Genomic DNA, 13,887 nt, shown 5'->3' with positions numbered 1-13,887 from the left:
CCTCTTGAGAAATCTGTATGCAGGTCAGGAAGCAACAGTTAGAACTGGACATGGAACAGACTGGTTCCAAATAGGAAAAGCAGTACGTCAAGGCTGCATATTGTCACCCTGTTTATTTAACTTCTATGCAGAGTACATCATGAGAAATGCTGGGCTGGAGGAAGCACAAGCTGGAATCAAGATTGCCGGGAGAAGTATCAATAACCTCAGGTATGCAGATGACACCACCCTTATGTCAGAAAGTGAAGAGGAACTAAAAAGCCTCTTGATGAAAGTGAAAGTGGAGAGTGAAAAAGTTGGCTTAAAGCTCAACATTCACAAAACGAAGATCATGGCATTCGGTCCCATCACTTCATGGGAAATAGATGGGGAAACAGTGGAAACAGTGTCAGATTTTATTTTTGGGGCTCCAAAATCACTGCAGATGGTGATTGCAGCCATGAAATTAAAAGACGCTTACTGCTTGGAAGCAAAGTTATGACCAACCTAGATAGCATATTCAAAAGCAGAGATATTACTTTGCCAACAAAGGTCCAGCTAGTCAAGGCTATGGTTTTTCCTGTGGTCATGTATGGATGCGAGAGTTGGACTTTGAAGAAAGCTGAGCGCCGAAGAATTGATGCTTTTGAACTGTGGTGTTGGAGAAGACTCTTGAGAGTCCCTTGGACTGCAAGGAGATACAACCATTCCATCCTAAAGGAGATCAGTCCTGGGTGTTCATTGGAAGGACTGGTGCTGAAGCTGAAATTCCAGTACTTTGGCCACCTCATGTGAAGAGTTGACTCATTGGAAAAGACCCTGATGCTGGGAGGGGTTGGTGGCAGGAGGAGAAGGGGACAACAGAGGATGAGATGGCTGGATGGCATCACCAACTCGATGGACATGAGTTTGAGTGAACTCCAGGAGTTGGTGATGGACAGGGAGGCCTGGCGTGCTATGATTCATGGGGTCGCAGAGTAGGACACAACTGAGCCACTGAACTGAACTGAATAGTAAAGAAAGCTTCCCTGGTGGCTCAGTGGTAAAGAATCTACCTGCATTGCAGGAGACGTGGGTTCAACCCCTGGTCCAGGAAGATCCCCTGGAGAAGGAAATGACAACCCACTCCAGTATTCTTGCCTGAGAAATCCCATGGACAGAGGAGCCTGGTGGGCTATAATCCATGGGTCACAAAAGATTCAGACACAACTTAGTGACTGAACAACAACAGGTAAAGAACCCAGAGCAGCAGCAGAAGCTTGAGCTGAAGGAAAGAGAATTATCAACATAGGAATTGTAGCAGGAAGCCATGGTTATCAACTACAACTTTGTGACCAGTTATAAAAGTGACCAATTACAAAAACGAGAGCTCTGGTAGTTTTTTGTGTTTCTTTGTTCCTTGCATGCCTGTGTTTTGGGGGCTTCCCTCTGGCTCAGTGGTAAAGAATCTACCTGCAGTGCAGGAGATGCAGGAGACACAGTTTCAATCCCTGGGTTGGGAAGATTCCTGGAGGAGGACATGGCAACCCACTCAGGTACTCTTGCCTGGAGAATCCTATGGACAGAGAAGCCTGGCGGGCTACAGTCCATAGGGTCAAAAAGAATCACACACGACTGAAGCAACTTGACATGCATGCATGTGTTTATTTGTATGTACTGACCATTTTCTCCTTTTTACCTTTCTATTGACTATTTGTTGGAGGTCAACTTCATAATTTAATCTTTATGTAATAGAATATTTAGTGAGACCATGACAAATTTGTGGAGTAATTAATATAGTCAGCTATGGATACCATGACTGTTGGGACTGTATGTTTTCTCATTTTAGGGGAAGAGTGAGAACGTCACTTAAAAAAATACTTTTATCTATTTGACTGCATCGGGTCTTGGTTGTGACACGCAGGTTAGATGAGGCTGCGAAATCTTATTTGTGGGGTAATCCTAATCCTAACCCTAGTTCCTTGACCAGAAATCGAATCCAGGCCTCCTGCATTGGGTCCAGTGCACCACGAGGGAAGTCCCGAGAATGTCGCTTTTAAGAATAGATATATGTTGTCAGTAGGAATGCAACATGGAAGTTCAGATAAGTGTAGAATGGTGCATGAAAGCTAAGTAGGTGAAAAGACGGACATGAGCTCTGCATTCACCTTCAGAACCTGTCCTGTGATTCCAGACTGGACCTGGCGTTTCTCCCTTTCAGTGAGCACAATGGTAAGCCCTGTCTGTAGAGGGCGCTGGAGGGATACTGAGGGAAGGAAAGGGCTTGTCTTCCTAGCTCCCATAAGCTCTGGTTTGCTTTTCCTGCTCCTGCTCTGTGGTCTCAGCGGTGCATGTGTGTGAGGACAGCTAGGGTATCAGATGGTCCTCTCCAACCACATACCAAGAGCGGGCACTCCCTCAGCAACCTCACGAACCTGGTCCATGCCTGGTGACCACTTTGCTGTGGCCCTCCTGTTGAGGATAGCGCATGCTCCAGGCCTTGGCACGCATGGCAGTTCCCTAACTCTGTGCGCTTGCCCCCTCAGCCTTGTTTATCTCTGCCCTGGATCACTTTTCCCCAAGCCCTCAGGCATGGACAGTGTGTATCCACAGCGGGGCCCACCTCCACATGTCTGCTCACGGACCTTGGCTCTTCTCCGAGAGGGTTGACTCCCGTGGCCCTCCATGCCTGGCATGGACATCGTGTGCTGCAGGCCTTGTGCACGTGGGGCATGCTGTGTGCACCTGCCCAACAGCCTTGGCTCATCTGTGCCCTAGAGGGTTGTTTCTTGCCTGGCAACTGTGAACCAGCTCTGCCTTGGCCAACCAGTGAACTTGTTCACCACCCAGTGGGCTGCTGTGAGGTCTAAACCCCAGATTTGGGGGTGGGGGACCCTACAAAGTTTGTCCTCAGCCCTCAGGTACCCTTTTAGAATTCTCTTTATGTTTTTATAGGGCTTTCCAGGTGGGTCAGTGGTAAAAAAATCTGCCCGCCAGCGCAGGAGACACAGGAGATGCAGGTTCGGTCCCTGGATTGGGAAGATCCCCTAGAGGAGGAAATGGCAACCCGGGTCTCCCACATGGCTCAGACAGTAAAGTATCTGCCTACAAAGTGGAAGACCCAGGTTGGATCCCTGGGTTGGGAAGATCCCTGGAGAAGGAAACGGCAGCCCACTCCAGTACTATTGCCCGGAAAATCCCATGGACGGAGGAGCCTGGTAGGCTACAGTCCATGGGGTCGCAAAGAGTTGGACACGACTGAGCGACTCCACTTTCTCTTATAATTTAAGGATTATATTAAACCTGCCACGTTTAAATTACTAGGTGGTTTCTGTCTTGTGATTGGACTTAGATTGGACCACCTAGTTATCTTATTGTTACTGATTTCTAACTCAATTCCATTATTGTCAAAAAAAGTGCTCTTTCTCCTTTTAAATGTACTGATTATTGTTTTATGGTTCAGCATGTGGCTTGCACTGGTCATTACTCTGTGTACATGGAAAACTGCATTTTATACTCATGTATTATAAATAACTTAATAAGAAAAATATTTAAAAATAGTCTTTATATTTACTCAGATACTATTTCTGATGTACTCCATCCCTTTCAGAGGATCTGAGTTTCCATCTGTTATCATTCCCCTTCAAGCCAAACAACTCCTTTAGCATTTCTTTATAGCACTGGATTGCTGGCAACAAATTCTCTCAGTTTTATATCTGAAGTATATTTTTGGTAAATTTAGATTTCTGAGTTGACCTCTTTTTCTTGCAGCACTTTAGAGATGGTGTTACACTCTCTGCTGGCCTCTGATTTCTGGTGAGTAGCCAGTTGATAATTGTTGTTCCTCTGTATGTGTTTTGTTTTTCTCTTGCTGCTTTCAAGATTTACTCTTCATCTTTAGCTTTTGCCTATGATGTTCCTAGATGCGGCCTTTCTGTGTTAATTAAAGTGGCTTTGTGGAGTATCTAAAATCTGTACATTTCTTTTCATCAAATTTGGGAAAAGTTTTGCCTTTTTTTTTTTTTTTCCTTTCTTCCTTCTCTTTGCCTTCTAGGATTCTAATCATACATTTGTCAGACTGTTTGACATTATCTAACTGGCCTGGGAGACTTTAAAAAAAACTCTTTTTGTCTCTGTTCTGCAGCGTGGGGCGTTCCTATCAGTTTACCTTCTAGTTCATTGACCAGTTCTGTAATCTTTTTGCTGTTAAATCTATCCATTTGATTAAAAATGTTTCAGTTGTTGTAATTTTTATTTCCAGAGTTTCTAGTTTTCAAAAGTCATTTGTTTCTTTGCTGAGGTTGCCTATCTTTTTCTTCACTGAGAACATAATTTCACTGCTGTTTTATTATCCTTGTCTGTTAACTCCAGTCTCTGGGTCACCTCAGTATTGGTGTCGGTTTTGAACATTAAATTGTGGAGACTCTGGCTTGTATTATTTGTCTCCAAAGAGTGACGGTTCTTTTATCAGGCAGTTAGCTTGGGTGGATTGTTGTTGTTGTTTAGTTCTTAAGTCCTTTCTGGCTCTTTTTTGACCCCATGGACTGTAGCCCTCCAGGCTCCTCTATCTGTGGGATTTCCGGGGATTGAGCCTGGGTCTCCTGCATCGCCAGGCAGATTCTTTACCACTGAGTCACCTGGGAAGTCTGTTTTGGGTGGATATACAGTGCAGACCACACTTACGGGGCAGCAGCTCCAATCTCAGTTTAGATTTTCTGTCTTTAGCTGAGTTGCTTGAATCTGAACAACACATTTGTGGTCCAGAGCTTGGGCAGAGATGCGGGCAGACAGAACTTGGTGATTGCTGCCTCTTCCCTTCTGAGGCTCCCATCTTTTCCTCCAGTGGCTTCAGTTGCCCTGGCTCAGTACTTGTACTGTGATTGTCCACCAGCATAATGTACCTACTGCTTTGTCAGCTGCCAAGTTATAAGCAGCAAAAATAGGAAACTTTCTCTGCACAATTTCCTCCTGAGTGTGAACTCCCCGTCAAACTGTCTCCCTTCATTCTCTAGTAGTCTTTAAGTAGCTGTTTTTCATATCATGTTCAGGTTTTACAGTTATTTGTTGGAGGGGTCATTCTCAAGCATAGTACTCAGTCATTATTAGACATCCTTAGGTGTAGTCTTGGAGAAGGCAATGGCACCCCACTCCAGTACTCCTGCCTGGAGAATCCCATGGGCGGAGGAGCCTGGTAGGCTGCAGTCCATGGGGTCGCTAAGAGTCGGACACGACTGAGCGACTTCACTTTCAGTTTTCACTTTCATGCATTGGAGAAGGAAATGGCAACCCACTCCAGTGTTCTTGCCTGGAGAATCCCAGGGATGGGGGAGCCTGGTGGGCTTCCGTCTGTGGGGTCGCACAGAGTCAGACACAACTGAAGTGACTCAGCAGCAGGTATAGTCTATTTAATCCATTTCTTTCATATTTTCCTCTAGTTCTTATCTGGCTCACCTGTTTCTATTTTCTACCTTTGCTATGGTTTTAAATAATATGGTCTTATCTCTTGACTTGCTAGTAATTCTTATTGGATTTAGAAATTGTATATAAAAAAAAATTATAGCACCTCTAGATGTTTTTTCTTCCAGTCTTTTCTCTGTTATACCAAGAGAATGGGGGCTGATCACCTTAATTCACTCAGAGACCACATGGTTTGAGGTTGCACTGGGATTTTGATAAGCCTCAGTCTGCCTGCTTCACCTTGTTTCTAGTAAGGAGCCCTCCTGAGCTTTGAACTGAAAGACCTATGTATTCACCAGTCCCTGCCCCATTGTGGGTCCTGAATTCTAGTCATCAGCACCATTAGCCTGCCAAAAATTTGATTCTGCTTTTCAGAAGTTTGAGGTTTAGCTTTTTATAGCTTCTGGCCCTATACAGCTTCAGTGTTTGGTAAGTATCTAAAAGAAGAAATGTGTTACGTCTTTAAGGCTCTTTCAGTCCCCAGTTTTGTTCTTCCAGTGTTATGAGAGCACTAAGCTCCACTGGCTTCTCTGATCCCCTCTGCCTGGGCAATGCTTGGATCCTCAGCCTCTTGCTCAAACCCAGAGTCAGCAAATGCTCCCAGGGGAAAGTCTGCTGCAAACTGTCAGCTCACGTCCCTGATTCTACTTCAGAATTTTAGGGCCTTTCATCATCTTTCCTTCAGCAATTCTCTAAGATCTTTTTAGATGACTTTCATATTTTGTCTGGTCTTTCTAGTTCTCTAATTGGTCAGTTAGAAGCAACTCCATCCTATTAAAAGTCAGCACTTTTAAAAGTGTTTATTTTCTTCCTTTGATCTTTGAAAACTAACTGCCCCAAGCAATCAGTTTACATCACATCTTAAAAATATATTCCTACGGCTAAGTGAAAAAAGAAAAGCAAACCAGGTTATGGCATAGTCCCCATAATCACAACCGTATATAAAACATAAATACATAGCACTAAAGATATGATATTATTTCCAGGGTAGGATGTAGCCATATTTTTTCTTTTGTAAAAATGTTTCTGAAATATTACACTGTCTGTAAGAAATTATGCAAGTAAATGTAGATTGTCAAGGAGGGGAGGGAGAAGGAACTCAGTGACTGAGATACAGAAGTGGGAAGACTAATTGCACAAATATAACTTCAATTTTATATCACATGAATGCATTAACTATCAAGATAAAGAAACAAAGGAAGAAAGAGGGAGGGAGGGAGAGAGGGAGGTGGGAAGGAAGGGAGGAAGGAAGGAACACACACACACACCCCCCCAAGAGACTCCTGGGACTACAAAGTGGCATTTATACTGGGAGTGAGGAAAACAAACATTTGATTGTACTTACTAGCTGCAAAGACTGCAGAGAACAATCCAGCCCTGATTCATTTGGGGACACAAAAAAATCTCCTATCTTTCAGGGGTTGTGATGAGTAAAGGGGATAATATTCCTGTAAGAGCTTTTATGAAAAGATTCAAAATTGGGCCATTGTCATTTTTTGTACAGACGAAGATACAGTACACATAGATGGTGGTTTTGTTAGGACTTTTTAGATCACGTCCCCCAATTATAGGGGATGAGATCTTAGGTATTTTCTTAGAACTCTGTAACTTTCTTTTAAAATATCTGATAAATCTTGACAGCACAGCTGATTAACTACAGCCTCTCTTTCCCTAGGACTTCATTGTAGGCTTCTAAACTAGGGGTCAGCATACCATGGCTTGAGGGCACATCTAGCCCGTTTTGTATGACCCTCAAGTTAAGATTAGACTTACATTTATATGTGGTTGAAACAAAATCAAAATATTTGTGTCATGGGTCATTCATCTGAGTTTCATCTCTGCTGCTTTTGTGCTTTGATGTCAAAGTTGAGTAATTGCAACAGAGGCCACATGGCCCTCAAGATCTAAAATATTTACTATCTGACCTTTAACAGGAAAAGTTTGCCAACTCCTGGGCCAAAGTACTTCTGAATAATGAGTTTCATGGGGCAGCTTTCTGGTGGGGCGGAATGACCGCACCCTTGTCTTTTGCCATGAAACGTCCTAGCGCTTTCCCATTCTGACACTGGGCTCAGTCACATGATTTGCTTTGACCAATGGGAGTTGAAGAGACACAGTAGAGGCTTGAACTGGGGCTGCTCCCTATAGCTTGATCTCCTGCTTCTCTGCCACTGTCTAGTCAACCAACCCAGGCAAGCCTGCTGGACAGTAAGTCATGTGAAGCGGAGTCATTCTAACAGAGGTCAGCCTAGGTTAGCCAGAAGTCAATGATCTCAAGATCATGACAGCTGCCTGGCTGACCCACAGCTGACCACAGACATATGTGTAAGCCCAGCAGAAACTACCCAAACCCAGTCAGATGAGCTGAGCCTCAACTCAAGAGCCATGCACTGAAGTGTGGTGGTGGGTCTGTTACATGCAACTATTCTAAGCAACAGAAAACTGATACTACGGGCACACCAGTGTTTAAGATTTCTTTTGCCAAAAGAGGCTAGGGAACATTTCACTCTCCCGAGGACAGTTCTGGGCTCTGACAGGGGGAAGACTGAATTAAACATGAAGTCTGAAACTCCAGAGATGGGGGTGGGGCATCAGATCACATCTTTTCTGCAAAAATATCTTGTACTGACAATGGGATTGAAGAATACCCATATCTTCTCTGTGGCTCAATTTGCCCACTGGACCAAGTAGACACTAAGGCTAGGCTAGGCTAGGACTTGGCATCCCTCTTAACCGCAGAGGGACTGAGCAAGGCAGAGACTCCATCATTTATGGAAAAGAATTTATTTCCTATTTATACAATGTAAAAAAAAGTACCTTGGGTATAAAATCTAAATGTCTGAGGTGTGTTCAGTCAGGAGCCCAGAAAAGTCACTCTTTGCATCCTTCAATCATTAGTGTGCAGTGCAAACAGAGGCAGGGCTGGGAGCTGCTCCTGTACTAGGGTCAGTGGAAAGTTCCCTTGGGAAAAGCCACAGAGCCCTTAGTGAGGAAGAAGGCAGAGGGCGGGAGGGAACGGGGGTGGGACTGTGGCAGGAGGCTGGGAAGGGACGGCATTCAGGAGTCTGCACTGGGGACGCGTTAAGGTGCTGGAGGGCGGCGCCTCCTCTTCACCTGCTGCACACTGGCTGGCTGGGGCCTGTCCTCGGAATGTCAAGCTACTTCCTAGCACGCAGGGCCAACCGCCCCCTCTGCAGAGCCCCCAGTGTGACTTCTGTCAGGAAGGAAAGGCGTTCATCGATGTGACAGAAAACGGTCACCTTCGAACTTGCATGAACTCCATGCGCAGCCATAAAGAGTCCTGGTAGAAGCGAGGATCGCCCAGCCTCACAGCTGTCCGTTTGTAGAAATAACAGTACAACACCGCCGCTGTGGAAAATAAACAGGAAAGAAGAGTCAGGGATGCACCTGAGTGAGTGTTTGTTTCAGGGGAAGAACATGACCAGACGAGGCCAAGGGGCCCTGTCCCATGATTTCCCAGTGACTCCCAGAAAGGGCAGAGGGCAGTGGTCTCTCCTGGTCTTGGCATGGCTGTTCCACTCATCTCACGCTGGTTGTGATGGGCTGGGAAGCCAGGATCAAGGCCCTCGCTGCCAGAGCCACAAATGGGGCCAAAGTGAGGCCTGAGGTTGCTGTGGTTCTTACCTAACCTCTGGAATACAAACAATGTTTGAAGTCCATCTGTCCAGACAAAGCAGTTGGAGTTTTTCCAGCGTAAGTTCTGAAGGAGACAAGAGTAGACAGAGAAAAGTGAATGGCCAGATGAGGCCCTGACATCTCCAGCCTGGTGAGCTGCAGAGATGCTGCTTCATTTAGTATCGGGCTAATCTCATCCTCTTCTTTCTTTCCACAGCCAAAGGAGTGTTTCTCAAACAAGCTTCAACAAGTCCCCTTGTGTTTTGCTGCAGAGGAAGTAATTCTTTTAACCCTGAGGGAGTAAGTCTGAACTAAGCCATTTATTTCCTTTCATCCCATTGCCTTGGCCAATGAGAAATGATACACATTATCTCAGGAGTTCAGCATGGTCAGTGTCTTGCCTTGGAAATCTGAGGCTTGGTTCCTGTCAGATAAAGGCTTGGTGCCCTCAGGGTTTAATCAGATTAGCAGCTTCACAGTACAAAGCCAGGACTATTTTGGCTCTAGGAACCTGAGCAGAGACAATCCTCTCTGGGAAGCACCTTGAGACTTTGGCACTGTGCTTCTTCTCCCCTGTGAGTTCTTGTTCTCTCTGGGGAATCACAGGGCAACCTAATGGGAGGTTTAGTCTGAGAAGGTGCCTTTAGTAAAGAAATGCTTGGGGATCCCTGAGGTTTTAATGTGTTCCATTAAATGAGTGCAAAGAAACACATGAGATGCCCACAGAGAAGAATTTGTGGAGCAGAAGAAATCTGAAGGAATTCCCTGGTGGCCCAGTGGTTAGGACTCTGCACTTCCAATGCAGAGAGAATGGGTTTGATCCCCGGTCGGGGAACTAAGAGCCCATAAGTCACTAGGTACGGCAAAAACAAAACAAAACAAAACATGAAAAACAAAAAAGAAATCTGAAACCACAAAAACACAGGCTTTGAGGACTATGTTAGAACGAGAGGCTCGTTCTCCTAATGTAAGCGATGGGGACACAGCAGAAGACTTGTGGCACTCCTGCCTGGCTATTTCCCATGGGACACTGATGCCTAAGGATACCCTGTATCAACACGCACCTGCCCAAACAGCTAATGATGGAACAGATTCAATTTCCTGTTTTAACCTGCAGGTCTTCGGGGGCAAAATGAATCAAATGTTCCAGAAGTGCCCCTGGACTCCTGGATAAGGCTGTTCTTCAACACATAAGGTTGAGAAAAAGTGCCTTATGAAATTCTCATGTGTCGAGCTCCAGGTTGGACTACATTCATTTCACCTGTTTCTTATCAAGGATTCTGTGAGATAAACATCCAGAGATGCTGGGTTCCCACAGATAAAACATTCCAAGTCCTCCAAGGACTCAGAGCCTCCCTCTTACCATGACCCAGACATGAAGAGAGATGCTCAGGGCGAAGTACACAGCTGTCAGGATGATGGTCCCTTTGAACTTATGGAAGAGGAGGTTGACCAGGCCAGCCTGGAAGACGAAGGTGTTGAAGAACATGAGGAAAATGATGATGATGTTGAAGAGGATTGCGATATCCTGGATGCTGCAAACATGGAAAACAAAAGGACAGCCAAATGGAGGCCTGGGGAGCACCCGAGTTGGCCCTGAGTCCTGAGGGACACCATGAGGTCTGTCCTTGCCTCTGAAACCCCCCAGAGGTAGTGTGGGTTTTGAACCCCAAGTGACATGAAATTAAAACTACCCGCTACCTGTTGGTCCCATCAGTTGAGTTGCAGTCTACGGACAAGGCTTTCCTGCTGACACTCCCAACTCAACAAGCCTCCGAGGCACCTGTGAGAAGCAGCTAGTTTCCTCCCTGTATCCAGAAAATGCCAGCCCTGTCAAATAACCTGACAGGCACCCAAATAACCTGGTGCCTAGTGCCATTCAAGTGCTGGTTCAAATGTCCCCTCTTCAGAAACTTTTCTTTCACCCCACTACCTTCTTCTCCCCATTCCACATACTTTGTCTACTGTGTAACATTTATTACTATTTGAAGTTATTAAAATGTTTGTTGTCTCTCTCCACTAGAATGGAAATCCCATCAAACAGAACTTGTCAGGTCCACCACTGCAGCTACAGCACTGTCTGGTAGGTTGATGAACATCTGCTGAGTGAAGACAGGGTCTAAAATTGTGGTTTTCTGTTTAGAACTTGCCTCATGGAGACTAAAAATCACTGTGGACGAAAAATGACAATAGCTTCCATCCTCTGGGATACATATATGTTATCAATATGGTTATTCTGGAAATTTCCTGGTGGTTCAGTGGTTATGAATCTGTCTTCCAGTGCAGGGGATGCAGGTTTAATCCTGGTCAGGGAACTAAGATCCCACATGCCACAGGGCAACTAGAGAGCCCGTGCTGCAATGAAAACCCAGAACAGCCAAAAAAAACCCCATTATTTTTACTCAGGGCCAGGTCAGTGAAAATGCCAAGTCTTAACCCCTGGACCACCAGGAAGTCCCTGATAACCCCTTTATCTGACATTTTGCAACCCTGTTTCATGGCACTGTAAGACACTTTCTACTCACAGACGGAGATAATGACAGTGTCAACAATCTGACCCTCTTTTTCTATGTGCATTGCTTCCTGTGTCCCAAACCCTTGTTAGAAGTATATCAAAGCAGAAGTATCAAAACAGTGTATCCTGTGACATGTCTATGGACCATGGAGTACCCAAGACAAACTGCAATTTTATTTTCCCTGATCGGGGCTTCTGAAATGATTGGGTTGAGCTGCACAGTCCCACTCACATGAAGAGCACCAGCTGTATGACTGGAGCCATTCGGAGTAGCTCAGAGAAGGAATTGACAAAGAGGTCATAGGACAGCAGCAGGAACTGCAGGGAGAGCACCAGGCTGTAGTTACTGGTCTGGAGCATCTTCCTTCTGCTCTCTTGTGCCTCCAAGGGCACATTCCACAGTTCCTCAGAAAACAACTACTGGTCCTCCCCCAGGCACTGAGTTCTTCAGAAAGGCAGCTGCTTCCCTTGCTCTAAGACAAGGGTCGGTTAAAGCCAAAAAAAAGAAGAGAAAGAGAGGTTAGAAATTCAACAGTACAATAAATATTTACTTAGGACCTACTATATGCCAGGCACCATTCTAGGTGCTTGTGATACATTGATGACAAAACCACCAACAAAAAACAACTAGTCATTCCTTCCAGGGACCCTCACCCTCAAACCTGTCTCCGTGCCTGGAACCCTCTAAATGTAGAGCTCTTTCTAACCAGTTTTGAGTCCAAAGGAATCTAGGGAAAATACACAAAGTGACTGTCTGGTCATATAGCGATAATAATTCTAATTGCAGAAGCAAATCTTTGTATTTCACTTATAATTTTAAGCAGAACATTATTTAAATCTCTCCATTACCCTTGAGGTGGAAGACACACTATTACTCTCTCCATTATATAGAGGGGACAATTGAAGCCCAGGTAGGTAAAACAATTTGTCCAACGTCATATCGCTAGTAATTGGCAGGGCTAGCATTCAGATCGAGGCAGTCTGGGTCTGGAGTCTGAGGGCTTAACTACTGCACAAAGCTGCTTCTTACAAAACTGACAGGTTTACACGCAACTAGGCAGGAAAGGGCTTCCCAGGTGGTTCAGTGGTAAAGAATCCACCTGCCAATGCAGGAGACGTAGGTTTGATCCCTGGGTTGGGAAGATCCCCTGGAGGAGGAAATGGCAACCCGCTCCAGTATTCTTGCCTGGAAAATTCAATGGACAGAAAAGCCTCGTGGCTACAGTCCATGGGGTCACAAAGAGTCAGACACAACTGAGCATGCACACAGGCAGGAAAAACATGGGCAGAGAAGTGGTTAATGGTTTAGGCAGAAAAAGCTGAGAGGAAATAGTGCTCTTCTAACGTTAAAGATTATGGTAGCGACACAATGGCACCAGGTAAGGGAAGCTGGGCCTTTATTTTCATTTATTCCAAGACAAAGAAGCTGCTCTGGGGTTGTCCTATGACCCTCTCCAGCTGGATCAAATCCATAAGCAAATTTCAAAATGTTTTGAAGTGTTACAGAATGACTAAATCAACATCTGTAAAATGTTACTTTACAAACTCTGCATATTTACTTCCTTATTTAATCCTATATCCATTTTAAGAACTAGCTGTTATTATGCTTATAGCCCCACTTTACACAGAGGCTCTGAGAAGTTGCAGAACTTCGTCCACCTCACCTAATGAAGTCCCACTGAGGATGTACAATGTGGTTTTTCTCTGAGCCGAGTTTCCTTATTCATCAAATAACACTGATAGTATCACCTATGTACCCACACCATGATAAACTTGTCAACCAAGATAAATTCCTTTAGTCCTCGAAAGTACTCTGCAAGATGGGAAAGAATTATCCGCATTCTACAGGCAAGGACAGTGTCAAGAGTTCAGGCCGTTCCTCCAGGATTCACAACTAAGTGTGATACGAAAGCCCTTGCCCTTAACCGCTACTTCACAGGCCGCCACAGAAGGCTATTGTGAGGCTCCGTTAAAAAGAACCGTTCACCGCCATCACTAGGGAAGGATGACCATCATCTAGGGCTAGCGTAGCGGTGATTTCGCAAGGTAATGAAGCAGTTCGGTCTTCTCACCCCTATTCGCCGCGTTCCCTCGGTAGAGCAGAGCAATTTTCCCCACCCGTCCCAACCCACTTTTAAATGGGACTGCCTTAGCGAAAAACCAAAACCAAAGCAATTAACAACGAAATTCCGACTTCTGGCCTCTTTACACACTCCTCAACAAGGACTCACCTCAGAGGCCCAACGTCGGTTGTCATGGGGATACCACCCTGGATTCCGGAAACCGGCTTTAAACTCCGGAAGTAGATGGCGGACGCGGGC

The 13,887-nt window shown here is 45.2% G+C and overlaps 1 protein-coding gene across 5 annotated transcripts in view; it reads right to left on the bottom strand.

Annotated features, from left to right (window-relative positions):
- The window catches only part of TMEM138 (transmembrane protein 138), a 23,954-nt gene extending 10,067 nt beyond the window's left edge, over window positions 1–13,887 (bottom strand). Inside the window, exons 1-5 of one of the 5 annotated variants that reach the window (XM_061406563.1) lie at window positions 13,798–13,887; window positions 11,799–12,039; window positions 10,415–10,586; window positions 9,061–9,136; window positions 8,676–8,784 (exon numbers count right to left, since the gene is read on the bottom strand). In XM_061406563.1, the coding sequence (XP_061262547.1) occupies window positions 8,676–8,784; window positions 9,061–9,136; window positions 10,415–10,586; window positions 11,799–11,926 (485 nt within the window). In that variant the 5' untranslated portion in view covers window positions 11,927–12,039; window positions 13,798–13,887. The other 4 variants (XM_061406560.1, XM_061406561.1, XM_061406564.1 and 1 more) reach the window with 4 other exon arrangements.

The sequence above is a fragment of the Bos javanicus genome, chromosome 29, assembly GCF_032452875.1.
Source record: "Bos javanicus breed banteng chromosome 29, ARS-OSU_banteng_1.0, whole genome shotgun sequence".
In the NCBI taxonomy this organism is placed as follows: Eukaryota; Metazoa; Chordata; class Mammalia; order Artiodactyla; family Bovidae; genus Bos; species Bos javanicus.
The sequence above is the reverse complement of the archived record's forward strand: the minus strand, read 5'-3'. Positions and strand labels throughout refer to the sequence as shown.